Source organism: Trachinotus anak, unplaced genomic scaffold (genome assembly GCF_046630095.1).
Source record: "Trachinotus anak isolate AG129_WGS33_773 ecotype Australia unplaced genomic scaffold, CSIRO_AGI_Tana_v1 ptg000010l, whole genome shotgun sequence".
Classification (NCBI taxonomy): Eukaryota; Metazoa; Chordata; class Actinopteri; order Carangiformes; family Carangidae; genus Trachinotus; species Trachinotus anak.
Window position 1 is genome coordinate 22689443 of NW_027273861.1, and position 16583 is coordinate 22706025.

The following is a 16583-nucleotide window of genomic DNA, read 5'->3' on the forward strand; positions in this document are numbered from 1 at the left end:
CAAGATCATAAATGTATAAAACTAGTGAGTGGGTTAATGTCTCCCTAAACTGTGACATAAATTTTTTTTTTATTATACTTAAATATTATACGCCTACAGTTACATGCAACATTTGTCAGAGGTATTTTTCCGTCTGTTTTTTATTGGCTCCATTTGTGTGTATTTAGGTGTGCGCTGTGATCTCTGTTTCCCTCTCAGGTGTTGTCTGGTGGCAGAGTGCTGTCTCTGAGCAGTGCACAGGTCAGCGACACAGGCAGATACACATGTGTGGCCGTCAATGCTGGAGGAGAACAAAACAGAGAGTACGACCTTCGTGTTTACGGTGCGTAAATCACCATTTGCCGGTAGTGGTTACATAAATGTACTGTACAGATATAGCGTATACATACGTTCAGCCACATAGTATACTTTAAAGTAGTTTAGGTAGTTGTTAAAATAGCCTTTATACATTGGGTATTATATGTTGAAAATCGCTGTATTATTTTAGATGCATTATTCATGTATATAAACTTTTAAAAGCATTAGAAAACAATATCACAGATTTAGTTTTTGTCTAGTATTTCTCCAAGTATTAAAAAATGAGTAACAGCATGTTTCTAGCCAGTGTTTTGGATCACAGATGTAGCGTTTTATAAGCCAACAATGATGTAACTTTTATCATCTTTATGACCTACTCTTTTGCTGCACTAGATTATGATAATGTCATGCATTGGATAAAAAAGTGTCTTTTAGTATTTGAAAGCTTTGAAATGAGCTTGAACTTTGGTCTTAAAATAGTAGTAAAATATCTCAGTTTAAAAGTTCTTGGCAGGAACTGATTCCTCTCCTTAGCACACAATCTCCCTTTAATGTCTTTTTTTTGTTCCACTTCTTATTTAATGAACTAATATGGTCAACTGTAGTATGTCTCTCAACAGAACACCAGATCCAGCACAAAACATGAAAAGACTGAAAAAATATTTGAAAAAGGCCTTGAGCAAAACATGTGCATGAAGAGGAAGTATGATTTCACTGAGTTTAGCATTTCAATAAACCTTGTCAGTTTCCTGCACAGAGCTGAGCTTGACGGCACATAAGTTGTTATACAAGTCTACTCAAAGCTAAAGTCAATGAAGTAATAGGAGACAAGTAGTTTACATATAGAGGGTTGTGAAGTCTGTGCTTTTGTGTGTCTGTGCCTTTATGTGTATTTGAACACCGCAGCGCACAGAATACAAACATCTACATGACGTGCATTTCCTCAGAAAGATCAAAAACAGCGTGTCCAGAGGAATAAAGGCAGATTTGTTGGGGTAATTGCTACCATTCTTCAGCAGCTTCCTGTGTCTGGCCAAATGCTGAGCTGAGGGCCTGTTTCTGTCCTTCCCCGATGACTTGTCCTCTGTCTGTCCAACAACCATAATGCAGAGGAAATTGGCCCGTAGTTATTTTCTAGATGAGGCCAGATTCACCAGAAACGGGGTGAATGTCTCATAAAGTACTGATGAGCAGATGCTTAAATGAACAAAATTGCCTCTTGAAGATGATGTTATATTTAAGAAGTGCAGACATACTCATATTCAGAGTGAAGGACTCCAAACATTTCCTGAGCTGCTGCACCAAAGTTTTTCCCACAGTTTGCTTGTCTGTGGTTCACAGCTGTGTGTTTTGCTCCCAAAAAAGTTCAGTGCCAAAAGTGAATCATGTCCACTACTCAGTATTCAAATTGTAGGAAATCTAGTCAACCAGTCTCAGCAGCGCCCATCTTTGACAGTGATGATACTTAGTATCGTCCCAGGGGACCAAAAATATTCTTGTGGGACTTTGTTTACTTCCGAGTCATTATGCATCTCAATGCATGATAGCAATTTCCATAGAGATTAGGTTTCATGAACTTCTTGGAAATGAAGCTAGCCTGATTGTTAATACCACAAAAATGTTGAACTGGTTTAATGCTGCTGTCATAGCCCAACATAGAATTAGTACTTAAAGAGCACCAGATGCCCAACTCAATAGAGCCCGTGCATCTCAGGAAGCAATTATTCTTTTCACCTATGAGGTAATAAGAAGAGTTTACAGCATTTAGAGTGGTTTAGTGGGCTATGTTTCAAAGTGACTTCATGTAAAAGAATGTGTAAGTATGTATGAATGTTTGATGACATAATCTGTCAGAGAAACGTTTTCAGTAGCTTGTCTTCATGTCTGCCACAGTGCCGCCAAACATCAAGGGGGAGGAGGTGAATGCCACGGTGATGCTCGGCCGTCCGGTGGAGCTGCACTGCCAGAGTGATGCAATCCCTCCACCTACCCTCTCCTGGCGCAAAGATGGCCGCCCGCTGTTCAGGAAGCCTGGTCTGACTGTGTCAGCGGATGGGAGTTTGCTCAAGGTGCAGCCAGAGTTAGAGATTACAAAATGACAAACTAAATCTTTGTACAAGGTGATAGTGTTTTGAGATATTATTAAATACTCACTTTGGTGACAGTGTAACAAGTGTTTGTGGTTCCTCCTAATCCAAAACCTTTATACTTCTACTATAAATATCCTGTTAAGTGTCTTTTGAATTAAGTGTCAGTGCATTGTTACCAAATCTCATTTGTCAGGTCGATAGTGCCCAGGTGCAGGATTCAGGCAGGTATACCTGTGAAGCCACCAATGTTGCCGGCAAAACAGAGAAGAACTACAACCTCAATGTTTGGGGTGAGCTTTCTGTATTTTTGTTGAATTTGTACTTATTTATCATTCTGTTAGCAAGAAGAACTTTGCATCAGAACGTGATTGTCAAGTGGATTTTGACAAAAGGAAAATATTTACCTGTCTTATTTTGTAAGTGGTTCACTGACCACTGACAAAGGTGAAACAACTCTTTATGAAAGATTGCACCGGTTTGTTACCACGGTAACATAGTGAGAAGCCAGTGCAGTCACATTGTAGTTGTCTGTCTTTTCTGAACATTAATTCTCCCCCACAGTTTTTCAGCTGAAATGGTTCGGCATAACTTCTGTTCCTCATAATTTGAGTGTGTTTAGATATTGCTGTATGTGTCCAGGGACCTATTTACATTTTATCATCTACATTTTCACTAACAGTGATGTCAAAGCAGCGTAAACCTCTGCTGGACTTTTAAGCTGAGGTGAAAACTCAACACTATGCTTGACTGAGATTTGTGCGCCTCCTTTTGGTGTCTCGTCATTATTACAGTTTCTCCCAGCATCCGCGGATCAGAGGAGGTGTCGCCTCTGACAGTGATTGAAGGAAGTCTCATCACTCTGGTGTGCGAGTCCAGCGGCATACCGCCTCCAAGCCTTACCTGGAGGAAGAACGGTGAGTGACAACGTAAAGTGACAACAAGAGCAAAAGAAATATGCTATATGGACATTGTACAATGCACTGAAGACTGTGTGGGTGACATTATACTTTTCACTATACTACTTCTGACCTGTGTTTCATGTTTGTCTTTGTCCCAGGTTCTGAGCTCAAGTCGGACCAACGGCTCAGAGTTTTGTCAGGAGGTCGCCAGCTGCAGATCTCCAGCGCTGAGAGGACGGATGCAGCCTCCTACACCTGCACAGCCTCCAGTGCAGCTGGCACCACGTCCAAGGAGTACAGCCTGCAGGTTTATGGTACATATAGCCCCCCAGATCTGTGACTTCTATTTAGCAGTAATTTCAGTTGTTATTTTGCCTTTTGTTACTAAAAGGAAACGTCCAGCTGTGAGAATTGCACTGTCAGAGAAAGCTGAACAGTTAGAGGATGGTATAGTCACTATAAAGCTGCTTTGAATACATGTGGAGAATCCCTTCATATACAGAAAGGAATAGAAGCAACAGTCCACAAAAAGACATAAAAACAAAATGACTTCCTTTAGAAAAAGACACAAAAAGACTTACTTCAACCTGAACAATCAAAAGAGGCATGAAACTTACAAATTCTTGCTTGTAACATGCAACATCCACTAACGCAATGACTGACAGTTTGACTGAAAGGTTTATCTCTATGTCGCACACAGTTAAAAGTTATTAAACTAATGCAGGACTGTTGACAACATATACTTACCACATGTATGCTGTGCTATAAGTGCAAAGCAGCTGCTGGGGGAGAATGTATGCCAACTCACCTGCTTTTCTCACTTCAGTACGGCCTTCCATCAGACGCAGCGAGGACGACAACGATGATGTTACTGTGACAAAAGGAGGGGATGTGACCCTACAATGTGCTGCGGAGGGCGTGCCACGACCAGCTGTCACATGGCTGAAAGATGGACGGCCTATAACAGGCCAGCACGGCGCTAAGGTCCTGAACGAAGGAAGGCTGCTGCAGATTAAAGATGCTAAGGTGTCAGACACGGGGCGCTACACCTGCATTGCTGTTAATGTGGCAGGGCAGGCTGACAGCAAGTATGACATCAGTGTACACGGTATGAACTATCAACTGTTTAACAAGCTAGGTCTTGGCTTCAATGTTTTTTTAATCATCAGTCTTCAATTTGGAGACTTACAGTCTATCCTGAGGTCTTACTTTTTCATTTCCCTCATTCTCTCTTCTCCATTCAGTTCCACCAAGTATAATTGGTCAGGTACAGTTGCCAGAAAATGTGAGTGTTGTTGTGAAGAACCCAGTTGCTCTGAACTGCGAGGCCTCTGGCATCCCTCTCCCTGCCATTACCTGGCTGAAGGATGGTCGGCCAATCAAAGCTACCAGCTCAGTGCGCATCCTCTCCGGTGAGTTCCTGTTGGATTTTGTGAGCTTTCTCTAATATTGTGGAGAAGTTCTTTAAAAACTTAAAAAAAAAAAAAAAAAGGTTTTCAGATTTTCTCCCTTGGCCTCCTTGTCCATTTCATGAAGGAACACACTCAGGGAAAGCAAACGCCCTTGGATACAAATGATGAATGTTACTTCCCATCTAGGTTTAAAGGCCAAGCAGTTGCAATACATCACCAGTAATAAGATGTAATGGGATCGTTGCAACTGGAGCCAAACTCAACAGACAGATCTGTGAAAGAAGACAAACAGGAGCAATTATTCTGAATTATGTTTTTAAACATTTCGCAAGACATACTGGGTGCTTCCAAAAGATCCTGTGGCCCGTGAACTTTAGCATACTACCTAAATTGCTTGTACAGAAATACAAGCACCATCCTCTGCCATGTAGTTACATTTGTTTTTTGACTTTTGTATGTGAGCTTATGATAATGAGGATTATTTGCAAATCAAATTAGTTCAATTTTTCAGAAATATGCTGTTTGAGAGATGATAATCTCTGTGTAGTCGCAGGGGAAGGTTCATGGTTAGGTCCGTCGATTATGTGGACGATGTAGCAGAGAGGATTAATTGAGTGTGTTGCAGAATTCATATTGTGCCATTCTTTGTTAGTTGTTTGCTCAGGAGATTCTCATAAACCCTGTTTTTTTTTTTAAAAAAAAAAAAGAAAGCTGTTTCCACGTACAGACATGTTTAGTTTTGATTCTCTAAACCGGCGTCTAAATGTTTTAACAGCTGTGAGTCCAAATTCTTTCTGTTAATTGATCCCACTTTTCAGAGAGAGGTGATTTCCTTTCAACAAGCTTAAAATGTTGTTTACACATCCAAAGGATGTGAAAAAAGGGCAGGAATATATATACCATGATAACAATAGATAAATAGATAAAATAGATTTATTCCTGTTTAATCCCTAGGAGGACGAAGCCTACGTCTAATGCATGCTGCAGTAGAGGATGCTGGGAGATACACCTGTATTGTGTCTAACAGTGCCGGAGAGGAAAGGAAGAACTTTGACATCGACATCCTTGGTAAAGACATAGTGAATGTCCAGTATCACATGAAAGGCACTGTACAGATCATCATAAAGTTATTTATGTTTAGAACCTTCCATCTCATTTAACATCAGCTTGAAGAGATGTGATGAACAGTGGAAGAGAGTGAGAACCATTTAATTGATTTTTAGTCTAATTCAACAGTTCCACCGAGCATTGTGAACGAGGGAACTGTGGTGGATACTAAAGTCAAGGAGAAACACAACATTACTCTCACCTGTGAGGCATCAGGTAAGTGACATTATTTACACATTGTACATATATATTAGCTCTGTTAATGAGAAATGTCTTGGTTAATTCTTCACATTTATTACATTAAATCACTATATAATGCCAATATAAACATACCTTAATGATTTCCCAGGTAACCCTGTACCAGAGATTAAATGGCTGAAGGATGGACAGCCGCTGGTGCCTGACAGACGCCACCAAGTTTTGTCCCACGGCCGTTTCCTCCAAATCTCTGGTGCCCAAGTTGCAGACACTGGCAGGTACAGCTGCCTGGCGTCTAACAGCGCAGGGGATCGCAGTCGGCATTTCAACCTCAATGTCCTGGGTACAGAGACAACTCTTTAATCCATTTCAAAATGTTTCACAAATGAATCCGATTATTAGAGCTGGATTACAGTGACATTCTTAATTTGATTGATTTTTATTCCTGTCCTTTTCTTGCCAGTTTCTCCCACCATTGCTGGGTCGGGTCCTGATGGTTCTGCGGAGGAGGTGACAGTAACTTTGAGCAGCCCCACCTCCCTCGTGTGTGAAGTCCAGTCCTACCCTCCTGCTCTGATCACTTGGCTCAAAGACGGCACTCCGTTTGAGTCCAGCCGCAATGTCCGGGTGCTTCCAGGTTTGAGATCTCACGTTCATAACAAAAGAGTTGAAATGAACAGAGGAGATACAACAGCAACATATGGTGTCTGTCATTCATCACCTGTTCTTTTACAGGTGGGAGAACCCTGCAGATTCTTAATGCTAAAGAAGAGGATGCTGGGAGATACACCTGTGTGGCCACTAATGAGGCTGGAGAGACACTGAAGCACTATGAGGTCAAGGTTTATGGTGAGATGACTTGGTTGTAGGTTTTTTTCAGTATTTGTCTGTTGAAGTATCCCATGTCTTTGAAACATGCTGTATCATCCCTGGCAATGACGACACAATATAGTTAAGGGCTTTTTTATTTGGCAAATGTCAGTTCTACATAACGTATTGTACATGCTTTTAAGTAATGGTCTTTAAAAACACTGATATGATTTAATCTGTTGATAAATTAACTAAAAAAATTAAAATGCATATATATACCATACCTATAATGATGTAATGCTTTTTTCACTCCAGTCCCCCCACAGATAAATAAAAATGATATCCCAGGGGAAGGACTGGCCCCCAAAGAGGTCAAAATTAAGGTCAACAGCACACTGACCCTGGAGTGTGCAGCTGAGGCCTTTCCTACCCCAGCACTGCAGTGGTACAAGGATGGACAGGTAGATATTCCGCCTCCTGTATCTGATGTTTTGAAATCAGTCTGCTAATTAGTAGGATATTTTCTATTGTAGATATGATTGCATAAAAAAGGAAACGTTTATATATTTAAAATAACCTTAAAAAGTTACTTGGATTCTCTCTGATGCCTCTTTTCCTCCACAGATCTTGCGGGCAGACAACCACGTGTCCATTACAGCCAACGGTCGTATTGTTCAGATCAAACATGCTCAGGTGTCAGACACTGGGCGCTACACCTGCGTAGCCACTAACATAGCTGGAGAGGATGAGAAGGACTTTGATGTAAATATACAAGGTGAACTGGGTTGACTGATGCAAATGTGTTAACTGAGACTATTTGTGCATTTCATGGGTTTAAAGAGTATTCCTGTGTTTTATTTTGTACTTAATTGAAAACTGCATAGTGAAAATGATTAATATCTACTTTTAAAACTTTTAATTCCATTGTTTTTTTTTAAGTTTTGTGAATAAAGATCCTCTGAGATCCAGAACCGTACACACTTGTGTTTCCAATCACACTACAAAATAAAATTTCCCAGAATGCTCAAAGAAAGGTTTAAACATTCTTTCCTCTCTTTTGTTTCCCTCTTCTCAGTACCACCTAATTTCAGGAGGCCTGGTGATACCCTGTCTCCCCCAGGCTTTGGAGGGGATGTTCGGGATGTGATACTCAACAATCCTGTCTCACTGTACTGTGAGACTAATGCTGTCCCTCCTCCTACACTTACCTGGTACAAAGATGGACAACTACTGACCTCCAATGACAAAGTTCTGATCATGCCAGGTGAGACAGAAAAAGAAAACAGAAAGAAAGAGAGGGAACAAGACAGACGTGTGTTCATATGTGATGTGTTCTTATTAATCTTTTACTGTTTTATTCTCAGGTGGGCGAGTGTTACAGATTCCCAGGGCACAGGCTGAAGATACAGGCAGATACACATGTGTGGCTGTCAATGAAGCAGGAGAGGACTCTATTCAGTATGATGTTAGAGTGCTATGTGAGTAAAAACACTTTAATGGTACAAGTGTCAGTTAGTTTAGCGGAGCTGGGGAAAAGTCTCTCACTTTGTATTTCTTTGCTGCACCAGTGCCTCCAACCATACGGGGAACAGACAGCGACTTACCTGATGAGGTCACAGTCCTGGTCAACAAAACTACCCAACTGGAATGTCATGTGGATGGAAACCCAGCCCCCAAGATAACCTGGTTTAAGGACAACCAGCCAATCAGCTCTCACGGTCCGCATAGAATCTTGTCCAATGGGAGAACACTTCAGGTAACAACCAGGAAGTACAGTCATTAAGCTATTTGTGCATTCAAACTAAATATTAGGTTAAATAGCCTGTTCAGCCCCTTTACTCTGCAGTAAATACTACCTATAATATTTTAATTTTGTTGAGACATTGTCCACTTCAGTTTTTATAACCTTAATGTTCAGTTTCATATATATACTTTTCTAATTTAACTTACTGAGTATATATTTCTCCATCTTTCAGGTGTCAACTGCTCAGGTGTCTGACACAGGGCGCTACATGTGTGTGGCTGACAATGTGGCTGGAAGCGCAGAAAAATCCTTTAATCTCAATGTTCATGGTGAGTCATGTGGACATTCTGAAAAATTCCCTTACTTTGTTGAATTTGTGAAAAGATAAACAAAATTAAAAATAGTTCTACATGTTCATGTCATGTAGACGACCTGACAAGTTAATGAAGTCTTTTTTTCTCTAAGATCACTGAAATAATACTGTTTGCCATTTTGAATGTTGGTGCTTTTTTCCTTTCAGTGCCTCCCACCATTATCGGCCTGAGTCCTGAGAATGTGACAGTGGTGGTGAACAACTTTGTGTCTCTATCTTGTGAAGCAACTGGTTTCCCCCCTCCCACCTTGAGTTGGCTAAATGATAGGGGCCCCATTCAAGGCAACACCAATGCACTCATCATGCCAGGTACTGCAGGCTTGGAGTAATCTGCAACTGCAGGGTCTCATTTGAAACATTTAGAATTAAAAAGGTAACAAGCCAGTAAATGAATAAACAGGATATATAGTAGAAAAGACTAATTACAGCGTCTGTGTGTCCATTTGTGCCTTCAGGTGGTCGTACGCTACAGATTCTGAAGGCAAAAGTATCTGATGGAGGAAAGTACAGCTGTGTGGCCATGAACGCAGCAGGAGAGGCTTACAAACACATCTATCTCACAGTTTTTGGTCAGTTTACATCTGCGCTGTGTGTGTTATACACTGAGCGCCTGACTTTAGCCTCTAGTTTTACTTCATAAGCTAAATGTTCTTCTGTCCCTTGGGTCTTCCAGTTCCTCCCAGTATCCGGGACAGTAGTGGGGACTCTCCTGTGGTGGTGAATGTGCTTGTAGGGAAATCAGTAACCCTGGAGTGTGAGTCCAACGCTGTACCTCCTCCCACCATCACCTGGTACAAGAACGGCCGGGTGGTGACAGAATCAGCCAACCTGCACATCCTGGCAGAGGGACAGATGCTTGAGATCAAAGGCTCAGAGGTGAGACATGATGGATACCAAGTTGTCTGCCCCTTGTTTTCTATCAGTTTTATTTTTCAGCACCGTCTTTCAGCAATCACATGTCAAATCAAGCAGTATGGCCATTACTGCAATGTTTTTTTTTCCTTGTTCTTTGCTTTGATTGAAGTTTTTGCATGAGCCACTCTTGTCTTTGTCACCTCAGCCATAGTAACTACCACTTCTCAAGTAAAATTAAATCATCTCCCCGTAGAAGCCTGAAGGCAAAAGCTTGATTGATTATATGTGATGGAAATCTGTGAGCTGGTGAACTCCTGGTGAAAGAGGTTTCAGGAGCTTCAGGTGGTGTCTTAAAGGTCCCATACTGGAAGAACTGAGATGTTCATTTCTTCTTTTATAATAAAGCAGGTCTAGGTGCTACATTAACACTGTGAAAGTTTCAAAGCCCTCAGTCCATGGAGAAATCCACACACCCTAGACCTAGAAATGAAGTAGAAATACTTAAAGAAGGAAAAATCCTTTCACATATATGATGTTTTTTTGTACATCTGCCTTACATGTCACCTCTGTTTTTCAGGTGTCTGACACAGGACAGTATGTTTGCAAGGCCACCAATGTTGCTGGTCAGGTGGACAAGAACTTCCACCTGAATATTTATGGTAGCAAATTTGAGATATTTATGTATTCAAATCTCAGAAAATTCATAAAAAACATATTTAGAAACAAGACTTAACACTTAAAATATTTTAGAGAAATCTCTGTCTCTCACTCCGCAGTACCTCCCAGTATCGATGGCCCAGCAGAGGAGAGTGTGGTGGAAACCATCAGTAACCCAGTCACATTTTCCTGTGATGCTACTGGTATCCCTCCTCCCAGCCTCACTTGGCTGAAGAATGGAAGACCCATAGGTATGCCTGCATGATTTGGGTTTAAGAGAGGTGGACTGTAGGTACTGTCCTCCTAGGAAAGGAGATTCGTCATGTGTCTGTAATATAACTGGGTACAGTACCTTTGCCAGTGTCATTTAATTTAATATTAATCGTATGAACTTCATGTGTCTTTAGAGAATTCAGAGTCTCTGGAGATGCACATCTTCTCAGGGGGCAGCAAGCTTCAGATTGCACGGTCACAGCTTTCTGACAGTGGCACATACACGTGTTTGGCCTCCAACGTGGAGGGAAAAGCACGCAAGAGCTACCACCTCACCATACAAGGTACATGCACGTTCAGGTCTCCACCTAAAGTGTATTACTCTCCAGAAAAGCCATATGTTCCATCAAATTCTTGTCAAACTTATCTTGACAAGGTTGTCAAGTTGGTATATCATTGTTACCACATCCAATTTATACGTAACTTGTGTGCTAACCTACCAGGTAAATGATTTGTCACTAACATCAGTTATTTTCTTTTAGTCCCTCCCAGTATCTCTGGATCAGAGCTGCCCAGTGAGATGGGAGTTCTGCTAAATGAAAGCATCCAGCTTGTCTGTCGAGTCCAGGGAACCCCGACTCCAACCATCCAGTGGTTGAAGGATGGGGAAGTTATCAATAATGCAGGAAACAAAGGCCTCAGGTACAGTAAAGCTTGCCATCAAAAAAAATCAAAAAAGAATAAAATTATGGATTTATTGTCAGTCAATCCAGTGATAAGCGATGTTATAATAATCATAATGATAATATAATGTTGCCTTTGTGTTCAGGATCAGTCCAGATGGCAGCTCACTCACTGTGATCAGAGCTCAGACCACTGACAGTGGCAAGTACACCTGTGTGGCCAGCAACACTGCAGGAGAAGAGGACAGGATATTCAATCTAAATGTGTATGGTGGGTTTAATTCAAATTAAACTATTTAATTCAAATTCTAATAATGAAGGGAGGAAGAGTTCATTTTTCCATCCCCGACCTTACTCTCTGTTTGTTCTCTTAGTGCCTCCTGTGATAGACGGCAGCACTGAGACAGTTGAGGAGCTGACCACAGTTCTGGACAGTTCTGTCAACATTGAGTGTGTTGCTACCGGCTCCCCTCCTCCTCAACTCAACTGGCTGAGAAATGGCCTCCCGCTGCCAGTCTCCTCCCACATACGGCTCCTCTCTGCTGGACAGGTGCTCCGGTAGGTCAGTGGACAGGGTGCAAGAGGAGGTTGTAACATGATGATGCATTGAAAACAACTTCTTGTGTTTATGTATGGGGAATGGTGGTCAGACATTTTTATTTGAAATGATTAAAAAATAATATGTATTGTAGTCATCCATCATGATATCAACATCAAAATCATCCCTTCATCTCTTACTGCATCCAAGGTCACAATAATCCTCTCCTAACTCCTCTAACACCCTAACATGCCTAACTAACACTTTCTATGCACGTTCAGTGCACCTCTTTACCTACATGTAGTACATAGTACTTAGTAGATGTATTATATAGGTATATAGGAAGCTTTAGTGTTGTCCCTCACTTGGTTGCTTTGGATTAAAGAAAATGAGTAGATGTAAATGTAAATGTAAATATTTGTCTCTCTTTGGCTGTTAAAGCCTGCAAGAAAATCTTAATTGTGCAGTTCTGTTTTCATAAATGAATTTACTATTTAAAGGTTTTTTTGAGTTTTTTTTTTAGTTTTGAATCAGTGTGATAGCTGCCTAAATTGATTGGGTTGCATTACAAAATGTTTGTGTTATAACATAAAAAATGTTACATTTAGAGATGAAACAAATCTAAATTTCCTATCAGACAATTAGTAACTAATAAATGGTATCTATATAGTACTTACAGGGTATCAGGATACTTATATGTTGTACCATTTTGTATCTGTCAGGATTACACGAACACAGGTGTCTGATGGTGGCACCTACACCTGCGTTGCATCAAACAGGGCAGGAGTGGACAACAGACATTATAACCTACAGGTGTATGGTGAGTATGAAAACAATACTCACATGTAAAAAAATCAAACACCTTCCTTCTGTTTGGCAAAGAACGATAATCAACTGTATCTTTCGTTACTCTCCTCAGTCCCTCCTGGTCTGGATGGAGCAGGGAGCACAGAGGATGTAACTGTAGTCAGAGGAAATTTGGTGTCTCTGTTGTGTATTGCTGATGGGACCCCGACCCCCACTGTGTCCTGGATCAAAGAGGGATTGACTCTAGTTCCTGACTCTCACCTCAGATTCTTCAACCTGAATACCACTGTACAGATCATCCAGGCCCGGGTCAATGACACAGGACGCTACACCTGTGTGGCTAACAACACTGCTGGTCAAGCAAGCCGCCACTTCCACCTGAAAGTTCTGGGTGAGTATGAAGCGTGGAAAGAAATGCTGACTTCCTGTAGGTGTCATTTGTCGAAAGACATAGGCTTAGTTGGTATCCTAAAATAAATAATTATTCACAATACTCAGCAATGACTGTTGTTGCTGATGTCTCTCCTGTATTGTACAAATTTGCATGTTGTTGTCATCTTCTTGTTCAGACCCTCCACGGATCAAAGGCTCAGGTTTATCAGAAGAAGTATCTGTGGTGGTTAATAATGTTCTGGAGCTTCAGTGTGAGGCCTCAGGTATCCCCACGCCCTCTCTGACCTGGCTGAAGGATGGACGCCCACTCCCACAGACGGACAGCCTGCGCCTCCTCCGGGGAGGAGAAATGCTCCGTGTGGCCTCAGCACAGGTCAGTGACCGGGCATTGTTACAGTGAAATCCCATTTCACATAACTTTAATATTACTTAAATCATTTTTGCATAAAACATGGGAACCTTACATTACATACAGTACTATCTATGGTAACATAAGCAGTTTGTGTCTTTTTACTTCTTACACATTTTCTCCCACTTTTTTACACTCGTGCTCAGTTGGAGGACACAGGCAGGTACAGCTGCTTAGCCAACAGTCCAGCAGGAGATGATGACAGGGAGTTCCAGGTTCGAGTGCATGGTGGGTAACATGTTCACTGTACATCATGTTTTGGAAACAGTGAATGGCTTGCAGGCTATTACATATATTACATGTATAGAAAAGGAAGATTCAGTCATACTCTACTTAGTTAACTAAATTATTTTATTTTCTCTGTTATGCTTTATCAGAAAATAGATAAAGATAAGATCTTTAAAGTGAGTACAATGTACTTGCGCCTCTCTCTGTCTGGTCCGTATTAGTCCCCCCTAACATCGCGGGAGAGAGCACGCCTCAGAATATATCCGTCCTGCAGAACAGACAGATGACTCTCGAGTGCAAATCTGATGCTGTCCCACCTCCAACTCTGACCTGGCTCAAAGATGGCCAACCACTGCAGGTGAGAAAACTAACAAAAAACAAACAACTATCCATAAAACGCACAACTTCTCTTGACGTTTATTCACAAATAACTTTAATCTTTCTTTAGGCCTCTGCCCGAGTGCGGATTCTGTCTGCTGGCCGCTACTTACAGATCAACATGGCTGAGCTTAGCGACAGAGCTCAGTATACCTGCGTGGCGAGTAACATCGCGGGCAAGACCACACGGCAGTTTAACCTGGCGGTCAATGGTACAGCTTTTATCTGTAACTACTGAACATATAGAGATATATCCATACTTATAGTACTGAAGAGGAAGATTTGTCTCTTTCCTTTCCCTCCTCAAATTACTATAGACAGGTATTGATCACAGTTACAAATTAATCTGTCACCTGTTTCCTCAGTGGCCCCAACTATCAAGGACGGCCCCCAAACAGTGTCAGTACACATCAACCAGCCATCAGTGCTTGAGTGTATTGTAAGTGGAGTCCCACTGCCTCGTGTCACCTGGAGGAAACATGGTGCAATATTGGCAGGAAACAACCCCAGGTAAAGCCAAACGTCCAACAGTATTGATGTTGTTGTCATTGATTGTATCTTAAACAACTATTACTGTCATTATGTTTCAAATGTTACATATACAATTCTGTTTGTATGAATGTGTGCAGGTACACGTTTGCAGAGGATGGGTCTTTACACATCCACTCTGCTCAGGTGACTGACACAGGCCGCTACCTGTGCATGGCAACAAACCAAGCTGGGACACAACGCAAGAGAGTAGATCTGCAGGTTTATGGTGGGTAGTAAATATGGTGGGTAATAAAGATTGTCTCCATCACCCACAATCAAAGTCATCCTGTAAATCTATGTTCCCTGCTTCTCATCTTTCAGTGCCTCCTTCTATCGCCGACGGTCGCACCAATGTAACGGTTACAGTCAACGTTCAGACCACCCTGTCCTGCGACGCCACTGGCATACCCAAACCCACTGTCAGCTGGAAGAAAAATGGTCGAGCCCTCAATACTGACCAGAACCAGAATATGTACAGGTTGATCCAGGTTTTCTCCCTCTCTGTTTCCTAATTCAAGATCTTAAAAATGTTTCACATAAAAGACAAATCTTGAGGTTTATAATTATTTTATAATTATTCGGCAAAAACCAAATTAATCTCTAAATTGTTTGAGCACATAAGAGGAGGACTTTATAGTGCATCTACTTCCAAAAACTTTATCTGGTTTTCATTATTTCCAGATTGCTATCATCAGGCTCCCTGGTGGTTATTGCTCCCACAGTGGAGGACACAGCAGTGTATGAGTGTGTGGTCTCCAATGAGGCAGGGGAGCACTCCAGATCCATCAACCTCACAGTCCATGGTGAGTAATACAGAGTCCCTCAACAATTTCATAATTCTTCTAATGATGTGTTTGTCAGTGTTGCGTCATTTATATCTTGCACATTTGTTTTCATTTCTAAACAGTTTGTCAATCAGTGGAAAAAAAATCACATATTTTAATTACCTGCTCTGACCGCTCTTGTCTCCCCACAGTCCCTCCATCTATAGCAGATGAACCCACAGAGCTAACTGTAACCAGACTGTCCCCGGTGGTTATTGCCTGTACTGCATCTGGTGTCCCTGCGCCCACGATCCACTGGAGCAAAGATGGCATGAAGATTCCCAAAGAGGGACAAGGATACAGCATCCTGCCCTCAGGTCAGAATTATGTAAATAACATCATCCCTGACAACATTTTATAACTTGTCAGGGAGGACTGTGGTAATTGTAATTAAACTGTTAGCAGACATCCAGATGTTTGTGCACAAGCCTGAAAATAATGTACCCAAAATAAAAAGGCTACTGTTCTCCAACCCTTTGGATTCATAACCCTGGTCTCCTTTGAAGGGTAACTCTTTAACTCTTTTACAACTAAAACGTTGCAAAAACATGGTAGAAATGTAAGAGTGTTTTTTACCTCAACTTTTTTGTGCCATAAAAGGGGAATATAAGGCAGCAGTAACTTTTGTGTTCAAAGTACTTTGGAGCCCTAGGCATAAGTCTGAACCATGTCAACACCTTGGTAAAGGCCAAAACACACTAAAAGTAGAACCAACAATTCCAAAACGTCCAGTGAGGGGGGCCTTGTATTTTAAAAGGATGATTTTGTTGATAGGTCTTTGTTAATCTGTCCTCAGGTCCAGTACAGATTACTGCAGCTGAGCTCAGTCATGCCGGACGCTACTCATGCACAGCGAAGAATGCTGCAGGCTCCACCCAACGCCACGTACAACTCACAGTGCAGGGTAAGAACAACTAAAGAAACAATACATCAAGTTCAGACCTTCACTGATTTTTATATTGTAGTTTCTGCCGCGGATTGTTTATCATTTAGTGAGAGGCATCTTTTAACTGTTTAGGTTATGTTTTTTTGTCACTTAGACATACTCTATGTCCCTGATACAGAAAAACCTTTTTGTCAGGCTCAGATTGTGTATAGCTCCTGAGACTTGGCCATGCAGGATGTTAATCTAGTAAG

General features: G+C 41.4%; 1 protein-coding gene across 6 annotated transcripts in view; it reads left to right on the forward strand.

Annotated features, from left to right (window-relative positions):
- The window catches only part of hmcn1 (hemicentin 1), an 87591-nt gene that overhangs the window by 58274 nt on the left and 12734 nt on the right, over nucleotides 1-16583 (forward strand). For all 6 annotated transcript variants that reach the window (XR_011692094.1, XM_071486216.1, XM_071486217.1 and 3 more), the window contains 39 exons: nucleotides 199-322; nucleotides 2191-2366; nucleotides 2581-2677; nucleotides 3179-3301; nucleotides 3445-3600; nucleotides 4113-4394; nucleotides 4531-4698; nucleotides 5653-5766; nucleotides 5935-6021; nucleotides 6155-6346; nucleotides 6467-6640; nucleotides 6739-6852; nucleotides 7129-7274; nucleotides 7438-7588; nucleotides 7889-8077; nucleotides 8178-8291; nucleotides 8382-8569; nucleotides 8790-8886; nucleotides 9078-9239; nucleotides 9386-9499; nucleotides 9604-9806; nucleotides 10363-10444; nucleotides 10562-10693; nucleotides 10850-10999; nucleotides 11198-11357; nucleotides 11485-11609; nucleotides 11713-11896; nucleotides 12599-12696; nucleotides 12796-13074; nucleotides 13253-13449; nucleotides 13632-13713; nucleotides 13935-14071; nucleotides 14162-14303; nucleotides 14457-14601; nucleotides 14721-14848; nucleotides 14944-15100; nucleotides 15304-15425; nucleotides 15599-15763; nucleotides 16243-16350. Coding sequence is in view for 5 of the 6 variants with exons in the window: in XM_071486216.1 (XP_071342317.1) it covers nucleotides 199-322; nucleotides 2191-2366; nucleotides 2581-2677; nucleotides 3179-3301; nucleotides 3445-3600; nucleotides 4113-4394; nucleotides 4531-4698; nucleotides 5653-5766; nucleotides 5935-6021; nucleotides 6155-6346; nucleotides 6467-6640; nucleotides 6739-6852; nucleotides 7129-7274; nucleotides 7438-7588; nucleotides 7889-8077; nucleotides 8178-8291; nucleotides 8382-8569; nucleotides 8790-8886; nucleotides 9078-9239; nucleotides 9386-9499; nucleotides 9604-9806; nucleotides 10363-10444; nucleotides 10562-10693; nucleotides 10850-10999; nucleotides 11198-11357; nucleotides 11485-11609; nucleotides 11713-11896; nucleotides 12599-12696; nucleotides 12796-13074; nucleotides 13253-13449; nucleotides 13632-13713; nucleotides 13935-14071; nucleotides 14162-14303; nucleotides 14457-14601; nucleotides 14721-14848; nucleotides 14944-15100; nucleotides 15304-15425; nucleotides 15599-15763; nucleotides 16243-16350 (5764 nt within the window). In the remaining variant the exon portion in view is untranslated. The remainder of the gene's footprint in view (nucleotides 1-198; nucleotides 323-2190; nucleotides 2367-2580; nucleotides 2678-3178; nucleotides 3302-3444; nucleotides 3601-4112; nucleotides 4395-4530; nucleotides 4699-5652; nucleotides 5767-5934; nucleotides 6022-6154; nucleotides 6347-6466; nucleotides 6641-6738; nucleotides 6853-7128; nucleotides 7275-7437; nucleotides 7589-7888; nucleotides 8078-8177; nucleotides 8292-8381; nucleotides 8570-8789; nucleotides 8887-9077; nucleotides 9240-9385; nucleotides 9500-9603; nucleotides 9807-10362; nucleotides 10445-10561; nucleotides 10694-10849; nucleotides 11000-11197; nucleotides 11358-11484; nucleotides 11610-11712; nucleotides 11897-12598; nucleotides 12697-12795; nucleotides 13075-13252; nucleotides 13450-13631; nucleotides 13714-13934; nucleotides 14072-14161; nucleotides 14304-14456; nucleotides 14602-14720; nucleotides 14849-14943; nucleotides 15101-15303; nucleotides 15426-15598; nucleotides 15764-16242; nucleotides 16351-16583) is intronic.